This window comes from Triticum urartu, chromosome 5A (assembly GCF_056163025.1).
Source record: "Triticum urartu cultivar PI428250 chromosome 5A, HENAU_Tu73, whole genome shotgun sequence".
Classification (NCBI taxonomy): domain Eukaryota; kingdom Viridiplantae; phylum Streptophyta; class Magnoliopsida; order Poales; family Poaceae; genus Triticum; species Triticum urartu.
The window spans coordinates 442,661,346-442,685,846 of record NC_141877.1 but is presented as its reverse complement, the minus strand read 5'-3'; the positions used below and the strand labels follow the sequence as shown (position 1 = coordinate 442,685,846).

General features: G+C 47.8%; 2 protein-coding genes across 2 annotated transcripts; both read right to left on the bottom strand.

Moving 5' to 3' along the window:
• Positions 1-2,135: 2,135 nt before the first annotated feature.
• On the bottom strand, positions 2,136-3,104 carry LOC125556157 (ethylene-responsive transcription factor ERF109-like). The gene has a single exon (XM_048718942.2). It carries the CDS (start codon positions 3,026-3,028, stop codon positions 2,297-2,299), a length of 732 nt encoding a protein of 243 aa, XP_048574899.2. The 5' UTR covers positions 3,029-3,104; the 3' UTR covers positions 2,136-2,296.
• Positions 3,105-19,800: 16,696 nt separating this feature from the next.
• LOC125556156 (GDSL esterase/lipase At5g33370-like) lies at positions 19,801-21,243 on the bottom strand. Its single transcript, XM_048718941.2, has 2 exons — positions 20,803-21,243; positions 19,801-20,716 (listed from the first exon to the last, which is right to left on the bottom strand). The coding sequence occupies exons 1-2, from the start codon at positions 21,241-21,243 to the stop codon at positions 19,982-19,984; spliced, it is 1,176 nt and encodes a 391-aa protein (XP_048574898.2). The 3' UTR covers positions 19,801-19,981.
• Between the last annotated feature and the right edge of the window lie 3,258 nt (positions 21,244-24,501).

The window sequence follows — 24,501 nt, the reverse complement described above, 5'->3', positions numbered from 1 at the left end:
AAAACCCTTAACAAAACATATGTAGAGCTCATGGGCATATCATGCACACAATAATCATGGCAAAAATGACAAATATCTAAATGGAGCAGCAGATCTGACAAATAACTCAAGTAGCACTCTTATAACAGCATTTCGGGCATCAAGATGCACTCAAATGAAAATGATGCAATGAGATGAAATGATGTGCTCTCTGAGACGAACATTTTGATATGCTATATGCCCAAAACGGAGCTACGGATGCAAAGTTACGGCACGATGAACAAGGGCATATGGATCTGGGAATTTCAGGGACTTAGTGGGATTTATACCTCCGCGAAAGTCAACGCGGGACGGAGGGATCCGGGACATGGGGAAGGAGCTGTTTGGTTGGAGGGATGGGTGGATCTGATCCATCCCGACAAAATCTCGCCGGAGTTGGCCGGAGTTGCGCCGGAGACGGAGAAGGAGGCCGGAGACGAGGAGGAGGCCGGAGGAGGGCCGGATCCGGTGGCCGGAGAGGACGCCGGCGACGAGGAGGTTGCAGGCGGCCGTGGCGAGGCCGGGCGGCGCCGGAGTAGCGCGGTCGGGGCGGCGGATGGCCACGCCGGCGATGGCGCCCGAGGCGGCGAAGGGGCTCGCCCGCGAGCGGGAGGCGGCGCAGGCATGGGAGCCGGGCGGCGGTGGTTGTGGGCTCCTCCGCGGAAGGCGGTGGCGGCGGGCCACGGCTCCGGTGGCGGCTGGCGGCGGCGGCGAGCACGAAGGGGCGCGGTGGCGAGGCACCCCGGCGAGCAGGCGGCGCAAGTCCGGCGAGGAGGCGGCGGGTCGAAACGGGCGGGCGACGGCGGCGGTGTGGGCTCGCGCGGGCCCGATCTGGGCTCCGCGGGCCGGCGACGCAAGGATGGCGGAGGAGGACAGGTGGCGCGACGCGATTCGCTGCGGCGGGCCGTTGGACGTGTCCGGCCGCCGGGCGGACATGTCCGGCGGCGCGGGGAGGAGTGGATCTAGGGTTCATCCGCGAAATGATCCGAAATTTCGGGGAGGGGTGCTCTTTTATAGGTAGAGGGGGCTAGGAGAGTCCAAATGAGGTGCGGTTTTCGGCCACGTGATTGTGATCGAACGACCGAGATGATGGAGAGGTTTTAGGTGGGTTTTGGGTCAAATTGGAAGGGTGTTGGGCTGCAACACACACGAGGCCTTTTCGGTCCCTCGGTTAACCGTTGGAGCATCAAACGAAGTCCAAATGGTACGAAACTTGACAGGCGGTCTACCGGTGGTAAACCAAGGCCGCTTGGCAACTCTAGGTCCAATCCGGAAATGTTTAATCCCCACACACGAAAGAAAGGGTAGAAGTGACCACCGAAGGAGAACGGAGCGCCGGAATGCAAAATGGACAACGGGGAAAATGCTCGGATGCATGAGACGAACACGTATGCAAAAGAAATGCACATGATGACATGATATGCAATGCATGACACGCAAGCAATGACAAGGCAACAACAACGAATAACTGGACGACACCTGGTACATCGGTCACGGGGCGTTACATGAGAGGATGAATCATTTTCACTCCAGATTCTCGTTCTGATGGTGTTGGGCTTTCCTCACTCCAGGGTTTTGCACTTCGATCGACCACAACTTTCTGAAGCTAGCTTCATGGAGCTAGATCGTTCGACTTGGCTCCGCACGAGAAGTTTGCGAAGCGTGGAGTGAGAGGAATTCAGAACGGCCCCTAAATCTAGAGTTATTCACGTCCTCAAATATTACTATTAAAAAGAAATAGTTTGATAGATGTGATGTATGTCTAGTTTGTTTGTTTATTATAATTAATATTCTGAAAAGACATGTACTCCTTTTGTAAATTAATATAAAAGCGTTTAGAACACTAAAATAGAGATCTAAATGCTCTTATATTAGTTTACAAAAGGAGTATCTTCATACGAGACAACATGATATATTTGAGTGGCCTCATTCTTTTCACGAGTTACCATTTGAGTGGTAGGTTTTTCGTACAACCCATGATATAACACAGTGCGTTCATTTCTTCATTCAGGTGATAAACAGTACTTTCTTTATAAACTAATATAAAATCGTTTTGATAGCTAAAATAATGATAAAAATGCTTTTATAATAGTTTACGGAGGGAGGGGGAGTACTCGTGATGCTTAACAAGTGTAACGAACTAACGACTGTGTGCTGGCAATGCTTTGTCTCAACAAATCGAACGAATAAATCACTACGTTTCTCAGTTAGTCTGTTCCCAACAGCTGGTATCTGTCACTATAAGTAATCACCCTTATATACAAGATCTCAAATACACCTATGCTGGACTCGAAAATGGCGCGAGCCACGGGTCCTCTCCATCTATCGTCATGAGATCCTGCAGGCCTTCCCACAGCTGGTCGCCGGCTCCGCCCGCACCCAGCTGCCACTCTCCCGGCGTCCTCTGGCCGGCGTCCGTGCTGCACGGCGACGGCGTGGCCAGAGTCTCGTTCTGCGGCGCCGCGCCAGCGTCACCATCGCCGCCATTGCCGCTCCCGTGCTCACGCAGGGGCCCGTCGGAGCACGGGAAGTTGAGCCTGGCGCGCGGGCCGCGGAACTCGAGCGCGGCGAGGTCGTACGCCCGCGCGGCCTCCTCGGCGGTGTCGAAGGTCCCGAGCCACTTGCGCACCGCGCGGCGCGGGTCGCGGATCTCCGCCGCCCACTTGCCCCACGGCCGCTGCCGCACGCCGCGGTAGACGTTCTTCTTCCTCCGCCGCTTCCTCTGCACCCCTCCCGCGGGCACGGCCGCCGCCGCCGCCTCCGGCTCGGCGGCCCCGAAGAAGTCGCACCCGAGGCAGCCGTCGATGCCGCACCGCCCGCACGCCACGGCCACGACGACCTCCGGCGGCGCCGTGGTGTACCCGGAGACGACGTGCCGCAGCGCGGCCACGATGATGCCGTGCTCCTGCTCGGAGGAGATCGTCCGGCCGTGGAGCCCCGTCGCTGCCGTGCCTCCGCGATGGTCGTGGAACTGGAACGTCGCGGCGCAGTCCTGGTTCGCAGTGGCCATGGCTATGACTGTGCCCTGGGCGCTTGGAGGGTGGTGTACGTGCTTGAAATTGGAGTGAGGCGGGAGGCGCTGGCGAGGGGGGGCGGTTATATACCACCCTGGGAACATCGACAGCAACGCGGCGCGGATGTCGTTGACAGAGCGGCGCCAGGAGGATGGATATGCGTCGTCGATCTTCCCATTTTCTGCACAGGAGGAAAACGTGTGGACGCGGAGCCTCGCTGCCTCTCCTTCTCGATGGTCTTGGGCAGTGGATGGATGGACTGCGACGCGCGCGCTGACGTACGTGCGTGGCTACCTACGTTCGTTCGGCCGAGGAGGGAGGGGGCTGACTTCGTTGTGGGGTCGGACCGTCAGAGAGAGGCTGGACATGGAGACAAGTGTGTGATGGCTAGTATACTATAGTCAGACGGAAGAAAGTCAAAGGTCAACTCGCTCATCCGTAGCAGCTCCTGTTTTCTTTTAGCTTAAGCAAATCATTTTTATTGCCACGTTTACTAGTATTACTACCAGTGATGCATAGATGACGTCAGAAAAGCTTGGCAGTGGCTTATATTCTGCAAGATGGCTGTCGAAATTTCTTTCAGAAGATTCGAGAACATCAAATTTAGATATCCATATATTCTTTCCTATTGCTGGGTGCAGGCCAGCCTTTTCATCACGTAATGCTGAAAACCCATGGCCATTTTTTTTCCATTCTTTCTTTCTGATGATGATATGACCTCTACGGCCTAGTTTGGCAGTATTCACAAACCTTGGTATTGCAGTGCGTGGGCAACAGATGCTACAGTTTCTAAAAACTGCATTTTTCTCAGTTTTTGGAAAACTACAGATATGTTTGGCTGGTGCTGTTTTACCGTAGTTTCGACCGATTACTACACAGCTGAACCTAACTTAGCTACACCTATGGAGTTACATGACCGGTTCAATCAGCGTGTGCAGGACGCCTAGCTGATCGTTGACCTAGAAAGTCATGGGCGCAATCAATCATGCTACACGTGCACATGGAATTGTGTTGGGGCCTTTTCGGTTCAAGGGATTTTAACGGAGATTGACAGGGATTGTGGGGGATTAAATCCCCTACAAGCCAAATTCCCCTCCAATCTTCTCCAAACCCCTTGGGAGAAGGTTGGACCGAACAAGGCCTTGATGGGCCCAATCAATTGAGCGGGTAGTGCATACCTTTTTCGTGAGCTTCATTTGTCCATGGTAATAGAGAAGACGGATGAATTGCACATGAGGATGGGTGGACGACGGGATCACGAGAAAAAATTGCAGGGGAGAGCAAAGTAACACTCATGTTTATCTTTTTACGAAAAAGAAGTCCCAGCCTCTTTTTCCAATACAGCAAAAGAAAAAACCACGATTTCAAGAGAACCGTAGTTTCTAGAATTGATGTATTTGTTCATGCCAAACACATCTAAGTATTTAAAACAATGGTTTATTGAAAACCACGATATTTTTTGTAAAACTGCAAAAAAAATACTTTGTTGCCAAAGGCAACCTACATGTTTACAACTTGTACTCCCTCCGAGGTCCTTTTTACTCTATGTGGTATTAGATTTGTGTAAAGTCAAAGTTTGCAAAGTTTGACCAAATTTGTATTAAAAAGTATCAATGTCTGCAATACCATACATGTTAGGATCCAGCTAGTTGATTCACTCAATCACCATGATCTAGCTGTAATTCAAGGATTACAAGAGGATGAACCAGAGAAGGGAGGTGACAGAGGAGGAAGAGGAGCTGTACGGGAAGAGGAAGAAGGAATCACACGCCTCAACATGCCTAGGCCGAAGCCCACCCGTCCAAGCCACCTCTCCACCTATTTGTACTTGTTGTCCCTTATCCTTCCAAGCAGGTCTAACCCAAGGTTGACGGCCCGCCGTCCGTAGATTAGATAGAGTAGCTGACAAAATATATATACTATGAAACTACAATTCATAATGAATCTAACAATATTGATTTGGCATTGTGAATGTCGATACTTTTCTCCATTGGTTCCCGGTTTGGATTTGGTAGAGAAGCAAGGGCGACTCAGCAAGCAAGAATCATCCATCAAGGCGCGATCTGGAGTTATTCATACGGTTTTTAGCTGGTCAGAGGTACATGACATTATTCTGGGAAATGATTCCAGCTAATTGTTGCTGGGTGTCCTTATCACTCTATTTTCCTCTGCCAACAAGGCTGACACCAAATCATGCACATGACACATGAAATCTCTGTTGTGGCCATTTTATTTTCAAAACGGAGGCAAAATATTGGGTTTGTCTAGGGCACATATAGATGTGCCCTAGTTATTGCACATCTAAGTGGCTCAATCAAACTAAGAAGGAAAAGAAAAAAGAGGAAAGGAAATGTTTGCACAAATCTCCGTGTAAAATTAAGGACATGGGACTTAGATGTGCAATACTTAGGGCACATCTAGATGTGCTTTAGCAAAACTGCAAAATATTTGTCTCATTGGTTAATTAAGAAGAAGATAATAGTCCGATTAATTTATAGTAAATCAAGTAAAACCGTTACAAACTGACCGTAAGAGGATTACTCACAAAACATGAAACCCCACGACCTCACAAGCAGCCTACCAAACGCTCCACACACAACAACTCTAACCCCCAACACTTGTATAACACAACGGAACCCCGGTCAAGTACACCTCAACAAAAGGCAATAGGCAACACCAAAACCACGGTAATGACCAAAACCATGAGGACGAGCCATGAACCCGAAGATCATCCATCAAGCATGAGTGGTTTCTCCTTCTGGATGCTGGTCGGAGGGCAATTGTGTTGGGATTCGTAGTAATTTAAAAAAAAATCTACGCACACGCAAGATCATGGTGATGCATAGCAACGAGAGGGGGAGAGTGTGATCTACGTACCCTTGTAGATCGACAACGGAAGCGTTAACTTGGTTGATGTAGTCGTACGTCTTCACGGCCCGACCGATCAAGCACCGAAACTACGGCACCTCCGAGTTCTAGCACACGTTCAGCTCGACGACGATCCCCGGACTCCGATCCAGCAAAGTGTCGGGGAAGAGTTCCGTCAGCATGACGGCGTGGTGACGATCTTGATGTACTACTGTCGCAGGGCTTCGCCTAAGCACCACTACAATATTATCGAGGACTATGGTGGAAGGGGGCACCGCACATGGCTAAGAATATGATCACGTGGATCAACTTGTGTCTCTAGGGGGTGCCCCTGCCTCCGTATATAAAGGCTCAAAGGGGGGGACGGCCGGCCAAGAGGAGGCGCGCCAGGAGGGGGGAAAGAGGATTCGCGGAGGGGGGAAAGAGGAGAGAGAGGAGGAAGGGGGGCCGGCCCCCTCTCCTTGTCCTATTCGGACCAAGGGCGGGAGGGGCGCGCGGCCCATCTCTGGCCACCTCTCCTCTCTTCCACTAAGGCCCACTAAGGCCCATATACCTCCCGGGGGGTTCCGGTAACCTCTCGGTAATCCGGTAAAATCCCGATTTCACCCGGAACACTTCCGATATCCAAACATAGGCTTCCAATATATCAATCTTTATGTCTCGACCATTTCGAGACTCCTCGTCATGTCCGTGATCACATCTGGGACTCCGAACAACCTTCGGTACATCAAAACGCATAAACTCATAATATAACTGTCATCGAAACCTTAAGCGTGCGGACCCTATGGGTTCGAGAACAATGTAGACATGACCGAGACACGTCTCCGGTCAATAACCAATAGCAGGACCTGGATGCCCATATTGGTTCCTACATATTCTACGAAGATCTTTTATCGGTCAGACCGCATAACAACATACGTTGTTCCCTTTGTCATCGGTATGTTACTTGCCCGAGATTCGATCGTCGGTATCCTATACCTAGTTCAATATCGTTACCTACAAGTCTCTTTACTCGTTCTGTAATACACCATCCCGCAACTAACTCATTAGTTGCAATGCTTGCAAGGCTTAAGTGATGTGCATTACCGAGAGGGCCCAGAGATACCTCTCCGACAATCGGAGTGACAAATCCTAATCTCGAAATACGCCAACCCAATATGTACCTTTGGAGACACCTGTTGTAACGCCCGGGTAATCAAGCTACAGTAATCCAACGATAATCATGCCACGTCACCCCGGTTACTATTGATAATCTACCGTTAGGCCAAAACCGACTCAAATTCAAAGTCAAAATCAAGGAAACAATAAAAGTTTTCAAACATCAAACTAAAATGTTCATCATGTGGCAAATGATCCCTAACTAGATTTTGTGGTGGAACAAACCTTTTACAAAGTGTTTAAGTGCCCTAAACTAATTAAAAACAGTGGCTAAACTAATAATTTAATTGCTTTTGAAAAATAAAAATACATTATACTAATTTATTTTGGGTCCAAACTAGGTTTGGCAGTGGCCTATTTTGATGATACTAAGTTAGGTGCTAACCTGGTATTTTAAAGAAACTAAAATAATTAGGAGCTAAAAGAAAACAGAAAAGAAAAATAGAAAAAAAGAAAAGGTCAAACAAAAAAAAAACAGAACCCCCCCCCCCCCCCCCCCGCTGGGCCAAGTGGCCCAGCTGGCCTTCGCCGTCCGAACGGGCCGGCCCAGCCGGCCGCACCTTATCCCCACCCCCCTGAGACCTAACCCTAGCTGGCTCCCCACTCCTCCCACTCGACCCCCTCACTCCCCTCGCCATCCCTCGCGCCGCCGCACGCCCAGAGGCGAAGCGCCTCGTGCCCGACACCCCCTCACACGCCTCTCCTCCCCCTTCCCCGTTCTGGATCTGGGCGGCGCGCCCGACGCCGCCGTCGATCCCCGTCGCCCCGCCGCCGTTCACCATCGCCACCGCCACCGCGCTCCCCGTACTCCTCTGGACGCCGCCGTGCCGTTGCCATCGCCCCACGCCACCCCGAGCCCCGACGACCGCGCCCCATCCGCTGCCGCTCGAGGGCCTCCTCGACTCGTCGGCCTGCCTCCCCCTCCCCGCCGGACTGCTACCTCTCCGTCCCCGTCAACCTCCCCGAGCACCGCTGCATAGACCCCACGGCCCCGTGGTGAGGCCCCGGCATCTCCTCCTTCTCTCCTGCTCCGGCCACTTCGGCCATGGCCTCGCTCACCGATGCCCGCACGCGCGCCGGCCGCCCTGGCCGCGCCCGCGCCCCCTGCCTGCGCCCGTGCCCCACCTCGTTCGGACGCGCCCGCTCGGCTCCCTCCGCGTCCGCTCCGCCGGGCAGCCCTGCTGCTGCTGCCCCGCTGCGTGCGCCGCGCATCGCGTCGTTCCGCCGCTGCATCGCCGTGCGGCCCCGCAACGACCCGCAGCACCACCGCGCGTGCACCACCCCGCGCGTCGCGCCTGGGCCGGCACCCCGCTGGCGCCCCGTGACGCGCCTCACGCCGACGAGCCCGCCCCGGCTCCCCTGCAGTTGCTCCGACCACCGCCTCCGTTCACCGGCGTTGCTGCTCCTCGCCCGCGGCCCCTTGCTCGCCGGCCGGCGCGTACCCGACCCTACAGTGGCCGTGGCCGCGGCCCTGGGCGTGCGCCCGTGTGGTCTGGGCAGCGCACACGCCCAGTGCCTGCTTACCCGTGCGCCCGTTAGGCCCCCTGGGCATATGACATGGGGGGCCCACCCTGAGAACGTTTAAAAAAAAAGAGAACAAAAATAAATAAATAAATAAATAGGTATTAATTAATTAATTAATTAATTAACTAATTAATTAATTAATTAAGTTAATCAATCATGTTTAATTAATCTAATTAACTAGTTAGTTTAATTAAATAGTAATTAGATTAGTGAAACCCTAATTAGAGTAAACAGAGTATGACATGCGGGACCCACACGTCAGATTGACCCAGTCAACTCCCTGTTGACTGCTGACGTCATGCTGACGTCAGCGTGCACTGTTCTGGATAATGTTTAATTAAAATAATTAACTAAATACTAAAAATGATTTTAATCTTTTAAAATTAGTATAAAATAAACCGTAGCTCGGATGAAAAAACTTTGTACATGAAAGTTGCTCAGAACGACGAGACGAATTTGAATACGCAGTCCGTTCGCCCGCTACGCATCCCTAGCATAGCGAACACGCAACTTTCCCCCTCTGTTTCATCTGTGCGAAAACGCGAAACACCGGGGATACTCTCCCGGATGTTTCCCCCCCTTCACCGGTATCACCTCATACCGCGATAGGGCACCCCTAGCACCGCTACTTGTCATGTCATGCATCGCTATGCATCTGTTTGCTTAAATATTTATTGTTTCTCCCCCCTCTTCTCTCGCTAGACACCGGGACCGACGCCGCTGCTACCCAGTACGACTACGGAGTTGACGATCCCTCTCTCTTGCCAGAGCAACCAGGCAAGCCCCCCCTTTGATCACCAGATATCGCCTACTCTTCTCTATACTGCTTGCATTAGAGTAGTGTAGCATGTTACTGCTTCCCGTTAATCCTATACTGATGCATAGCCTGTCCTTGCTACTACTGTTGTTACCTTACCTGCAATCCTAATGCTTAGTATAGGATGCTAGTTTTTCATCAGTGGCCCTACATCCTTGTCCGTCTGCCATGCTATACTATCGGGCCGTGATCACTCGGGAGTTGATCACGGGTATATACTATATACTTTATACATGATACATGTGGTGACTAAAGACGGGTCGGCTTGAGGAGCACCCGCGAGTGGATCTTTGAGGCGGAGCGACAGGGCAGGTTCCGACCACCTAGGAGAGAGGTGGGCCTGGCCCTGGTCGACGTTCGCGGATACTTAACACGCTTAACGAGATCTGGGTATTTGATCTGAGTTTGGCCATTTGGCCTATACGCACTAACCATCTACGCGGGAGTAGTTATGGGTATCCCGGCGTCGTGGTATCAGCCGAAGCCTTCGTGACGTCAGCGACTGAGTGGCGCGCGCCGGATTGGAACGTAAGCCTGCTCTTGTATTAAGGGGGCTAGTTCTGCTTCCGGCCGCGTACGCAACGTGCAGGTGTGCTAAGGGCGATGGGCCCAGACCCCTGTGCGCTTAGGTTTAGACCGGCGTGCTGACCTCTCTGTTGGTCTAGGTGGGGCTGCGACGTGTTGATCTTCCGAGGCCGGGCATGACCCAGGAAAGTGTGTCCGGCCAAATGGGATCGAGCGTGTTGGGGTATGTGGTGCACCCCTGAAGGGAAGTTAATCTATTCGAATAGCCGTGATCTTCGGTAACAGGACGACTTGGAGTTGTACCTTGACCTTATGACAACTAGAACCGGATACATAATAAAACACACCCTTCCAAGTGCCAGATACAACCGGTGATCGCTCTCTCACAGGGCGACGAGGGGAGGATCATCGGTTAGGATTATGCTATGCGACGATACTTGGAGGACTTCAATCTACTCCCTTCTACATGCTGCAAGACGGAGGCTACCAGAAGCGTAGTCTTCGAAAGGATTAGCTATCCCCCTCTTATTCTGGCTTTCTGCAGTTCAGACCACCGATATGGCCCTTACTCCATTTGATACCCATGCATATGTAGTGTAGCTTCTTGCTTGCGAGTACTTTGGATGAGTACTCACGGTTGCTTTCTCCTTCTTTTCCCTCTATCCCTTCTACCTGGTTGTCGCAACCAGATGTTGGAGCCCAGGAGCCAGACGCCACCGTCGACGACGACCCCTACACCGGAGGTGCCTACTACTACGTGATGCCCGCTGACGACGACCAGGAGTAGTTAGGAGGATCCCAGGCAGGAGGCCTGCGCCTCTTTTGATCTGTATCCCAGTTTGTGCTAGCCTTCTTAAGGCAAACTTGTTTAACTTATGTCTGTACTCAGATATTGTTGCTTCCGCTGACTCGTCTATGATCGAGCTCTTGTATTCGAGCCCTCGAGGCCCCTGGCTTGTAATATGATGCTTGTATGACTTATTTTATTTGTAGAGTTGTGTTGTGATATCTTCCCGTGAGTCCCTGATCTTGATCGTACACGTTTGCGTGTATGATTAGTGTACGATTAAATCGGGGGCGTCACACCTGTAGAGCTCCTTTATAATCACCCAGTTACGTTGTGACATTTGGTAGCACACAAAGTGTTCCTATGGCAAACGGGAGTTGCATAATCTCATAGTCATAGGAACATGTATAAGTCATGAAGAAATCAATAGCAACATACTAAATGATCGGGTGCTAAGCTAGTGGAATGGGTCATGTCAATCAGATCATTCAACTAATGATGTGATCCTGTTAATCAAATAACAACTCTTTGTCCATGGTTAGGAAACATAACCATCTTTGATTAACGAGCTAGTCAAGTAGAGGCATACTAGTGACACTCTGTTTGTCTATGTATTCACACATGTATTATGTTTCCGGTTAATACAATTCTAGCATGAATAATAAACTTTTATCATGATATAAGGAAATAAATAATAACTTTATTATTGCCTCTAGGGCATATTTCCTTCAGTCTCCCACTTGCACTAGAGTCAATAATCTAGATTACACAGTAATGATTCTAACACCCATGGAGCCTTGGTGCTGATCATGTTTTGCTCGTGGAAGAGGCTTAGTCAACGGGTCTGCAACATTCAGATCCGTATGTATCTTGCAAATCTCTATGTCTCCCACCTGGACTAGATCCCGGATGGAATTGAAGCGTCTCTTGATGTGCTTGGTTCTCTTGTGAAATCTGGATTCCTTCGCTAAGGTAATTGCACCAGTATTGTCACAAAAGATTTTCATTGGACCCGATGCATTAGGTATGACACCTAGATCGGATATGAACTCCTTCATCCAGACTCCTTCATTCGCTGCTTCCGAAGCAGCTATGTATTCCGCTTCACACGTAGATCCCGCCACGACGCTCTGTTTAGAACTACACCAACTGACAGCTCCACCGTTTAATGTAAACACGTATCCGATTTGCGATTTAGAATCGTCCGGATCAGTGTCAAAGCTTGCATCAACGTAACCGTTTACGATGAGCTCTTTGTCACCTCCATATACGAGAAACATATCCTTAGTCCTTTTCAGGTACTTCAGGATGTTCTTGACCGCTGTCCAGTGATCCACTCCTGGATTACTTTGGTACCTCCCTGCTAGACTTACAGCAAGGCACAAATCATGTCTGGTACACAGCATTGCATACATGATAGAGCCTATGGCTGAAGCATAGGGAACATCTTTCATTTTCTCTCTATCTTCTGCAGTGGTCGGGCATTGAGTCTGACTCAACTTCACACCTTGTAACACAGGCAAGAACCCTTTCTTTGCTTGATCCATTTTGAACTTCTTCAAAATCTTGTCAAGGTATGTGCTTTGTGAAAGTCCAATTAAACGTCTTGATCTATCTCTATAGATCTTTATGCCTAATATGTAAGCAGCTTCATCGAGGTCTTTTATTGAAAAACTCTTATTCAAGTATCCCTTTATGTTATCCAGAAATTCTATATCATTTCCAATCAGTAATATGTATCCACATATAATATCAGAAATGCTACGGAGCTCCCACTCACTTTCTTGTAAATACAGCCTTCTCCAAAAGTCTGTATAAAACCAAATGCTTTGATCACACTATCAAAGCGTTTATTCCAACTCCGAGAGGCTTGCACCAGTCCATAAATGGATCGCTGGAGCTTGCACACTTTGTTAGCTCCCTTTGGATCGACAAAACCTTCCGGTTGCATCATATACAACTCTTCTTCCAGAAATCCATTCAGGAATGCAGTTTTGACATCCATCTGCCAAATTTCATAATCATAAAATGCGGCAATTGCTAACATGATTCGGACAGACTTAAGCATCGCTACGGGTGAGAAGGTCTCATCGTAGTCAACCCCTTGAACTTGTTGAAACCCTTTTGCGACAAGTCGAGCTTTGTAGACAGTAATATTACCATCGGCGTCAGTCTTCTTCTTGAAGATCCATTTATTCTCAATTGCTTGCCGATCATTGGGCAAGTCAACCAAAGTCCACACTTTGTTCTCATACATGGATCCCATCTCAGATTTCATGGCTTCAAACCATTTTGTGGAATCTGGGCTCACCATCGCTTCTTCATAGTTCGTAGGTTCATCATGATCTAGTAGCATGACTTTCAGAACTGGATTACCGTACCACTCTGGCGCAGATCTCACTCTGCTTGATCTACGAGGTTCAGTAGTATCTTGTTCTGAAGTTTCATGATCATTATCATTAGCTTCCTCACTTATTGGTGTAGGTGTCACAGAAACAGTTTTCTGTGATGCACTACTTTCCAATAAGGGAGCAGGTACAGTTACCTCGTCAAGTTCTACTTTCCTCCCACTCACTTCTTTCGAGAGAAACTCCTTCTCTAGAAAGTTTCCGAGCTTAGCAACAAAAGTCTTGCCTTCGGATCTGTGATAGAAGGTGTATCCAATAGTCTCCTTTGGATATCCTATAAAGACACATTTCTCCGATTTGGGTTCGAGCTTATCAGGTTGAAGCTTTTTCACATAAGCATCGCAGCCCCAAACTTTCAGAAACGACAACTTTGGTTTCTTGCCAAACCATAGTTCATAAGGCGTCGTCTCAACGGATTTTGATGGTGCCCTATTTAATGTGAATGCGGCTGTCTCCAAAGCATAACCCCAAAACGATAGCGGTAAATCAGTAAGAGACATCATAGATCGCACCATATCTAGTAAAGTACGATTACGACGTTCGGACACACCATTACGCTGCGGTGTTCCGAGTGGCGTGAGTTGCGAAACTATTCCGCATTGTTTCAAATGTACACCAAACTCGTAACTCAAATATTCTCCTTCACGATCAGATCGTAGAAACTTTATTTTCTTGTTACGATGATTTTCAACTTCACTCTGAAATTCTTTGAACTTTTCAAACGTTTCAGACTTATGTTTTATTAAGTAGATATACCCATATCTGCTTAAGTCATCTGTGAAGGTGAGAAAATAACGATATCCGCCACGAGTCTCAATATTCATCGCACCACATACATCTGTATGTATGATTTCCAACAAATCTGTTGCTCTCTCCATAGTACCGGAGAACGGCGTTTTAGTCATCTTGCCCATGAGGCACGGTTCGCAAGTACCAAGTGATTCATAATCAAGTGGTTCCAAAAGTCCATCAGTATGGAGTTTCTTCATGCGCTTTACACCGATATGACCTAAACGGCAGTGCCACAAATAAGTTGCACTATCATTATCAACTCTACATCTTTTGGCTTCAACATTATGAATATGTGTGTTACTACTATCGAGATTCAATAAGAATAGACCACTCTTCAAGGGTGCATGACCATAAAAGATATTACTCATATAAATAGAACAACCATTATTCTTTGATTTAAATGAATAACCGTCTCGCATCAAACAAGATCCAGATATAATGTTCATGCTTAACGCTGGCACCAAATAACAATTATTTAGGTCTAATATTAATCCCGAAGGTAGATGTAGAGGTAGCGTGCCGACCGCGATCACATCGACTTTGGAACCGTTTCCCACGCGCATCATCACCTCGTCCTTAGCCAATCTTCGCTTAATTCGTAGTCCCTGTTTCGATTTGCAAATATTAGCAACAGAACCAGTATCAAATACCCATGTGCTACTGCGAGCATTAGTAAGGTACACATCAATAACATGTATATCACATATACCTTTGTTCACCTTGCCATCCTTCTTATCCGCCAAATACTTGGGGCAGTTCCGCTTCTAGTGACCAGTCTGCTTGCAGTAGAAGCACTCAGTTTCAGGCTTAGGTCCAGACTTGGGTTTCTTCTCTTGAGCAACAACTTCCTTGCTGTTCTTCTTGAAGTTCCCCTTCTTCTTCCCTTTGCCCTTTTTCTTGAAACTAGTGGTCTTGTTGACCATCAACACTTGATGCTCCTTTTTGATTTCTACCTCCGCAGCTTTCAGCATTGCGAAGAGCTCGGGAATAGTCTTATTCATCCCTTGCATATTATAGTTCATCACGAAGCTCTTGTAGCTTGGTGACAATGATTGGAGAATTCTGTCAATGACGCAATCATCTGGAAGATTAACTCCCATTTGAATCAAGTGATTATTATACCCAGACATTTTGAGTATATGCTCACTGACAGAACTGTTCTCCTCCATCTTGCAGCTATAGAACTTATTGAAGACTTCATATCTCTCAATCCGGGCATTTGCTTGAAATATTAACTTCAACTCCTGGAACATCTCATATGCTCCATGACGTTCAAAACGTCGTTGAAGTCCCGGTTCTAAGCCGTAAAGCATGGCACACTGAACTATCGAGTAGTCATCAGCTTTGCTCTGTCAGACGTTCACAACATCTGGTGTTGCTCCAGCAGCAGGCCTGGCACCCAGTGGTGCTTCCAGGACGTAATTCTTCTGTGCAGCAATGAGGATAATCCTCAAGTTACGGACCCAGTCCGTGTAATTGCTATCATCATCTTTCAACTTTGCTTTCTCAAGGAACGCATTAAAATTCAACGGAACAACAGCACGGGCCATTTATCTACAATCATACATAAACAAGCAAGATACTATCAGGTACTAAGTTCATGATAAATTTAGGTTCAATTAATCATATTACTTAAAGAACTCTCACTTAGATAGACATCCCTCTAATCCTCTAAGTGATTGCGTGATCCAAATCAACTAAACCATGTCCGATCATCACGTGATATGGAGTAGTTTCATTGGTGAACATCACTATGTTGATCATATCTACTATATGATTCACGCTCGACCTTTCGGTCTCCGTGTTCCGAGGCCATATCTGTATGTGCTTGGCTCGTCAAGTATAACCTGAGTATTCCGCGTATGCAACTGTTTTGCACCCGTTGTATTTGAACGTAGAGCCTATCACACCCGATCATCACGTGGTGTCTTAGCACGAAGAACTTTCGCAATGGTGCATACTCAGGGAGAACACTTCTTGATAATTTAGTGAGAGATCATCTTATAATGCTACCGTCAATCAAAGCAAGATAAGATGCATAAAAGATAAACATCACATGCAATCAATATAAGTGATATGATATGGCCATCATCATCTTGTGCTTGTGATCTCCATCTCCGAAGCACCGTCATGATCACCATCGTTACCGACGCGATACCTTGATCTCCATCGTAGCATCGTTGTCGTCTCGCCAATCTTATGCTTCCACGACTATCGCTACCGCTTAGTGATAAAGTAAAGCATTACAGCGCGATTGCATTGCATACAATAAAGCGACAACCATATGGCTCCTACCAGTTGCCGATAACTCGGTTACAAAACATGATCATCTCATACAATAAAATTTAGCATCATGTCTTGACCATATCACATCACAACATGCCCTGCAAAAACAAGTTAGACGTCCTCTACTTTGTTATTGCATGTTTTACGTGGCTGCTACGGGCTTAAGCAAGAACCAATCTTACCTACGCATCAAAACCACAACGATAGTTTGTCAAGTTGGTGCTGTTTTAACCTTCACAAGGACCGGGCGTAGCCACACTTGGTTCAACTAAAATTGGAGAAACTGTCACCCGCAAGCCACCTATGTGCAAAGCACGTCGGGAGAACCGGTCTCGCGTAAGCGTACGCGTAATGTCGGTCCGGGCCGCTTCGTCCAACAATACCGCCGAACCAAAGTATGACATGCTGGTAAGCAGTATGACTTATATCGCCCACAACTCACTTGTGTTCTACTCGTGCATATAACATCAACATATAAAACCTAGGCTCGGATGCCACTGTTGGGATTCATAGTAATTTCAAAAGAATTTCCTACACACACGCAAGATCATGGTGATGCATAGCAATGAGAGGGGGAGAGTGTGATCTACGTACCCTTGTAGATCGACAACGGAAGCGTTAACTTGGTTGATGTAGTCGTACGTCTTCACGGCCCGACCGATCAAGCACCGAAACTATGGCACCTCCGAGTTCTAGCACACGTTCAGCTCGATGATGATCCCCGGACTCCGATCCAGCAAAGTGTCAGGGAAGAGTTCCGTCAGCACGACGGCGTGGTGACGATCTTGATGTACTACTGTCGCAGGGCTTCGCCTAAGCACCGCTACAATATTATCGAGGACTATGGTGGAAGGGGGCACCGCACACGGCTAAGAATATGATCACGTGGATCAACTTGTGTCTCTAGGGGGTGCCCCTGCCTCCGTATATAAAGGCTCAAAGGGGGGGCGGCCGGCCAAGAGGAGGCGCGCCAGGAGGAGTCCTACTCCCCCCCTTTCCTAGTTGGAATAGGATTCGCGGAGGGGGGAAAGAGGAGAGAGAGAGGAGGAAGGGGGGCCGGCCCCCTCTCCTTGTCCTATTCGGATCAAGGGGGGGAGGGGCGCGCGGCCCATCTCTGGCCACCTCTCCTTTCTTCCACTAAGGCCCACTAAGGCCCATATACCTCCCGGGGGGTTCCGGTAACCTCCCGGTAATCCGGTAAAATCCCGATTTCACCCGGAACACTTCCGATATCCAAACATAGGCTTCCAATATATCAATCTTTATGTCTCGACCATTTCAAGACTCCTCGTCATGTCTGTGATCACATCTGGGACTCCGAACAACCTTCGGTACATCAAAACGCATAAACTCATAATATAACTGTCATCGAAACCTTAAGCGTGCGGACCCTACGGGTTCGAGAACAATGTAGACATGACCGAGACACGTCTCCGGTCAATAACCAATAGCGGGACCTGGATGCCCATATTGGTTCCTACATATTCTACGAAGATCTTTTATCGGTCAGACCGCATAACAACATACGTTGTTCCCTTTGTCATCGGTATGTTACTTGCCCGAGATTCGATCGTCGGTATCCTATACCTAGTTCAATATCGTTACCGACAAGTCTCTTTACTCGTTCTGTAATACATCATCCCGCAACTAACTCATTAGTTGCAATGCTTGCAAGGCTTAAGTGATGTGCATTACCGAGAGGGTCCAGAGATACCTCTCCGACAATCGGAGTGACAAATCCTAATCTCGAAATACGCCAACCCAACATGTACCTTTGGAGACACCTGTAGAGCTCCTTTATAATCACCCAGTTACGTTGTGACGTTTGGTAGCACACAAAGTGTTCCTCTGGCAAACGGGAGTTGCATAATCTCATAGTCATAGGAACATGTATAAGTCATGAAGAAAGCAATAGCAACATACTAAATGATCGGGTGCTAAGCTAGTGGAATGGTCATGTCAATCAGATCATTCAACTAATGATGTGATCCCGTTAATCAAATAACAACTCTTTGTCCATGGTTAGGAAACATAACCATCTTTGATTAACGAGCTAGTCAAGTAGAGGCATACTAGTGACACTCTGTTTGTCTATGTATTCACACATGTATTATGTTTCTGGTTAATACAATTCTAGCATGAATAATAAACTTTTATCATGATATAAGGAAATAAATAGTAACTTTATTATTGCCTCTAGGGCATATTTCCTTCGAATTGCCCACCTTATTGTTTCACCCCCTGATTGTCGTTCCCATCAGGAGGCAAGCAACCACCCTTCCCAATCCAGGGCTAGGAACCTCCAAGTTGTTTAGCACATCGCAAAGTTCTTTTGCGAAGAGAGAATCAACATTATTTGCTGATGGGGTGGAGTTTGAGCGAAAGGCACAATGGCCTAGGCGTGTTCGTGTGCACCTGCTCCCATGACAAAGGAAAATCCTAAACCACACATTAGGTCGCCGGCAAGTCCACATTTGTATGCCCCACTGTAGGATGAAAATAGAGCGGAAATAGGCGAAATTGGGTGCAGAAACCCAAAAATAATAAGGAAACAAATATTACCAAAAATGAAAACAAAGCGAATACCGAGCGGACATGGACACAAAAGCGGCATAGAAAAAACACAAGAAAACCAACAATATTTTAAACTTTGGCAACATAAAAACTTGAAGGCATCAAGCAACCAAAAGCACTTGCATGGTAGTGCAACTCAAATCACAATAATGCTCCAGTGACACACTCACGTTTAGGGGCGTAGATAGGCCCCAGGCCACCCTAGCCTTGGCCCGGGGCGTGAGCCTAAAACCTAGGCTTGTTTATTCCTAGAGTCGTGTACTGTACCATACTGTAGTCACAGTGCCCTGAAGCTGGCCCGGGGCGTGCCAACATCCTTGCTACGCTACTGCTCACGGTAGTAGTAGTAGTAGGGCCACACATGAGCAATTCTTCTCATTGTGTGTTTGTTGGGCTATAAAATAGCCATATGCGAATATCTTCCATTTCTGTTTTCTTTTTCATTTTCCTTCTCTGTTTCCATTTCCCACCAGAAAAGCTAAAAGTTTACGCTTTATTTTCATCAGTTTGCCTAATTCACATCTAGATGTTTTCTATATCTAAGCTCTCACAAATACATAACAACAAGAAACAAAAAAAAACTAGAACAAAAAAAATAAATCACAAACATAATTGACATCAGGTTAGATGTGACATAATTATGTCACATCTAAATGTGTCCTAAACAAACCCTATTTTCATCCCTACTCCACTGATAGAGGCAAAGCAATGCCGCACTAGCTTCTCAAGGTCGGGCATGATCTCCAACACCGGAGACAATACCACAACGATAGCCTCGCCCTCAGCGGTAGACACTGAAAGCCACATTGATTACTCTGTGTCTTGATTACACTTGAGTTGCCTTTCCATTTGGGATCACTTCTTATAATATTGCAGGAGTGGTTCCTGTACTGGAAATGCTACAGAACAGAGTGGTATACTCTATACTGTCCCCAGGTGTTTCCATTTGGGATCATTTCTTATATCCAGTGACTGATCATAGTTAATATGATTGGAGGCAGAATTTTCGAGATATAAAATAAAATCAGGCAAAGGATGATCAACAAAAAATAACATAGTTGCTTTATTATTTTTATTGACTACTCGGTCGAATTAAGAGGACGGATACTCTGCTAGACATGGCAGAGGATGATAAATAAAAATCACGCAGATAATTTTTAGTGCACACGGATGCACTGGCACACTTAGAGAAAAATAGTAGGGTAATGGATTATGGCATTGCGGCGGCGTCCATGGCGAGGATGGTGGAGAGGTTGAGCGGGTGCATGTAGTCCGGGGAGCCGGCCATGAACTGGCTGACGATGATGCGGTTGGCCCTCTCGGTGGGGTGGAAGTTGTCCCAGAAGGCGTAGAGGGAGCGGTCGGGGCAGACGCTGGACATGGCGGTGCACAGCCCCACGCCGTTGTACGGGCCCTGGCCGCAGCACGCCACCTTGGACGTGACGAAGCCGTACGCCGCCGGGGCGGAGATGAAGTCCATGTGCATCCGGTACGCGTTGACGGCGACGAACACGTCGGCGCCGAACTGCGCGTTGAGGTCCTTGGTCATCTGCACCAGCTGCGGGTTGTAGAGCGCGGCGGCGCGCTGCAGCTCCAGGTCGCACTCGCCGTTGGCGCTCCGCGTGGCGAGCTCCGCCGGCGCGCAGCCGATCGGGCCGGAGCCGGTGACGAGGACGCGGCGGGCGCCCAGGCCGTGGAGCTGCTGGAGGATGGTCTTGTACTCGGCGATGAGGTAGCGCACGTAGTCCGGGAGCGCGAACTGGCGGGACCTGGCGGAGAAGGGCAGCAGGTAGTAGTTGTTAACGAAGTCGTTGCCGCCGAGCGTGATGAGCACCAGCGCGCTCCGCACCAGCCGCTGCGTCGCCGGCTCGCCGATCAGCCGCCGCACCCTGCTCTGGTACTGCTCGAAGTAGCGCAGCTGCTTCTGGATACGGATGATGTTCACCTGCAACGCGTTCGTTCGTTGCTTGTGTTTGCAATTTGAGGCAGGTGCTACAAGAGGAGAGGTACGAAGTAGCTGACTGAGCTTACAAACTGGATGCCGGTGTCGTTGAGGATGCCGACGCCGGCGGACGCGAAGTTGGCGCCGCCGAGCAGCTTGTGGCCGTCGAGGTGGGGGCTGAGGTAGGGCAGCACGGGCTTGGCCCCGAGGTGCTCGCTGATGATGTCAGGGACGTTGAGGCCGTTGGAGAAGCGGCCCGTGGCGCGGTGGGTCGGGTAGTCGAGGCCGTAGGGCGGCGAGTCGGCCCGCGCCGTGGTGGCCAGGTAGTTGTTGTTGCCGCTGTCCACCAGGGAGTCGCCGAACACGAAGAAGGGGCGAGGAGCGCTCGCCGTTGCTGCTGCTGCCGCCGCCGCCGCTACCATGGCTGCTGCCATCACGAGGAGGAGGCCAAGCGCACCCATGTCCTTGTGTAGCTTGGCTTGATCGCTGCTAGCTAGTAGCTGCTCGATCGACTGCGCCTTGCACTGCATGGTATGTCCATGGGTAGCTGTATTTATAGCCTGTGCAGTGCACAGCATGCGTCGCTGCCGATGGAATGCGTTGGCCATCTTGAGTAGTTTTCATGGCAACTTTTTGAGGACCCTCGAGAGGGATGCTCTATCTTTCGGTTTACCATAGTACAATCCACGAGAAGGCTATACTCATATCTGAGATGGGATCGTGCAGCATGCAGGGTTGCTTCTGATTCTGATGTGAGCTAACGAAAACTTATGCTGACAGTGACCTTAAGATTCCATTGAGGCGACAATGACCTTTGTTCGGAACTCGCTGGTATCACTCTCAGCACAGTATCACTCTCAGGACCTATGCCGACGGCCCTGGGCCGTAGGCATAGTCCGCGAGTCCGGTAGTGAATGGGATGCTGCACCATGCAGTAGGCCTTCTGATTATGACGTTAGCTAATGAAAACCGTATGTTGACAATGACCTCAAAACTCCATTGAGGCGACAATGACCTTTGTTCGGAGCTCGCTCCTGTCATTCTCAGCACAGTATCTAGTGCCAGGGGAAACTGAAGTGAATGACACTTCTATGCATGATACGCGCGACTTGTGATTGATACACGCCCGAGATCACCACGCATGCATGATGATAACTACTCCAAGATGGAGGCCGCATCATATCTCGTATTACTGTCCTCTTGAAACTGGCACACGACACCAATTATTACCATTTGCTCCATTTCCACCGACACCAGTAACCTGACAGTAAAAGAGTAAGGAAAGGCAGATGTACGTACATGCCATACGTGTTGCTACCTATACACTTTTGTGCATGTTGAATTGTGGTCGAAAGGCTAGGTGTAATTGCAGGCCTATCTCAATACAGGAGAAGCTGTCCTTGCGTAACAAACCGGCACCGCGTTTTTCAGGCCATTTAATCGGATTCCACGGTTCCCCTTCTTCCTCGCTTCATGTCTGCCCGCCTGCCCAGCCCGGCATACCATAGATAGATAGGAGCCCCGACTCAAACAAATCGGTGAATAACTGCATGCACACATGCCGCCGCCCGAACGCCGACTCGAACAAATCGGTGAATCATCCATGGAAGAGCTGCTTTCCATCCGGTTAATGTTAAGTGCTGTCGTGTTACTGTATTTCAGTGCAGAAAGCAAATCAGAATATGCATCGACACATTGACAGTATAGGAACTCAGATTTGCGAGAGAGAGAGAGAGAGAGAGAGAGAGAGAGAGAGAGTTTGTGACACGGGGGCAAGCATGCATCCAACTGAGTTTAACTACTATATGTATGATCATGCAGCTTCCATACAACTTTTGGCTCTCCACGCACCCACCTCTTTTTCTTTTGACTTGTAAATTTAAATCTATTATATTTTCCGAGTGAAAGATAAATTTATATTTCATTTGCATATTAGTGTTCCTTGTGGCGAGGGCTTTGAAACAAACTCACTTTTGAATACTTTTGACAAGTTTTAAAAACTTCAGAAAATTTCATCTATGAAAACTTAATATAACAATACTTGAGGCAGTGTGCAACAGCGGATGTGTGGATTGTTTAAATTTGTTAACAATACTTGATGAGATGCAAAATATATACAACTCGATATATCTTGACTGTAATTTGTTAATGCCATTTACAGGTTCCCATGCCAACCAAAGTAGAAAACATGAAATTCAGTGATGATGAGGAGCAGAACAGTGGTGATAAAATCTACTGCAGTGGTCCGTCTGATTCTGAATATGAAGCTGAAGTTAATGACTACAGCAGATGCATTGGGGCAAGAAGGGGTAAAGTTATATATGGATAACATTGAATTCATGTATGCAACAATGTATTACTCTCCAAAATTTATTTTTCTTTCTTGTAGGTCTTTATATTCAGGGGGAAGTACCGTTCGAAAGGTACATCTTTTACGTCGACTGTGTGGGTGTATCACCTAGGAGCTGGAATTTTCTCGAGAAGCAAGTCAGCAAGAACAAACCTGACATACCTTTCTCTGTCTGCGAGATCACTAAGTCTGCGGTCAAGCATATGGTAAGAATTTTAACTTTCTTTTCATATCTCATTTCACCAATCAACGTGACATAAACTTGTGATCTATGATTTCTTGTGCTTTCAGTATTTCTAAGACTCGTAATTTCCCCAAGTGTTATCTGCATAAGAAAAGACTTGTGTGCGTCATAAACGAGTCCACAGAGGCTCTCATCAAGTCGGGTTATTGATTGACACGCATGACGAGCGTGCGGCCTTCACTACAAACTAGGCACATGTTATGAGGGACACCTAGTAGCTATGTTGCATCTTCTCTCCTAGCCGAGTGAAAATTAATGGCTATTACATATTTATACAAAACAATTCTACTTGTTCATGGATCATTACACCACTAAATGTAGTATATAATTTTTATTCTTGCTACCTGTAACACACAATATTAAGAAATCTTACCATATTGTACTTCACACCATTAACCGCTAGTAATATTAATAGTGTTAAGATTCAAATGTTAAATATTAGAAATACGCTAGTCCTAAAGTAGAACCTTATTTTTGATGGAAACTATGTGCTCATATTTTCAACATTTCATTAAACTAGATTTTATCCAAATCGAACTAAGCATAAAAACATGACAAAAGCATATCCATCTATGTAGATGTATATGTGTTGTGTCTATTTCATGGAAATATCTTGAGCTAACAAATATCCCAATGAAAGTTGTGTAGTACGCTTGCCCAATTTAGTTGCAATTAGCTGGGAATTCTAGAGTGTATGAGGCGTTCAAGTAGTTTTTCCTTGAATTATCCTCTTTGTTCTTTGTTTTGTTCGTCGTCAAATATCCGCTCTTTCTTTCAAGGATTATAATGGGTAAGCGGGCATGTGTACTCCTTCCATGGTAACGGAACGTTCCAAGCCATTTACTTTTCAACTGAAAATGGCTTTAGCTTAATACAAGACCAGATAATGCATATTCCATTAGCCATATAAAAGTAAGTTGACCAAACACCAACATATGATTTTTAACAAACTAATACATTTGTGTGAACAATAGGGGTTCTAGCTTATTTCATGAAGTTAAATGAGAAGGCACTAGAGAATTGCTTCTATCGGCCATGTCTGTTCAGGCTTTTCGGTAATTTAACACCCTTCAAGGTATCCTATAACTGGCATAGTGAGAAACAATTCTACTGATAGATGTGCACACTCCTGAAAATTTCCAAACTACTCATCTTTGAAAATGCGCAAGGCCTTTAGGCCAAAAAAGGAAGCAC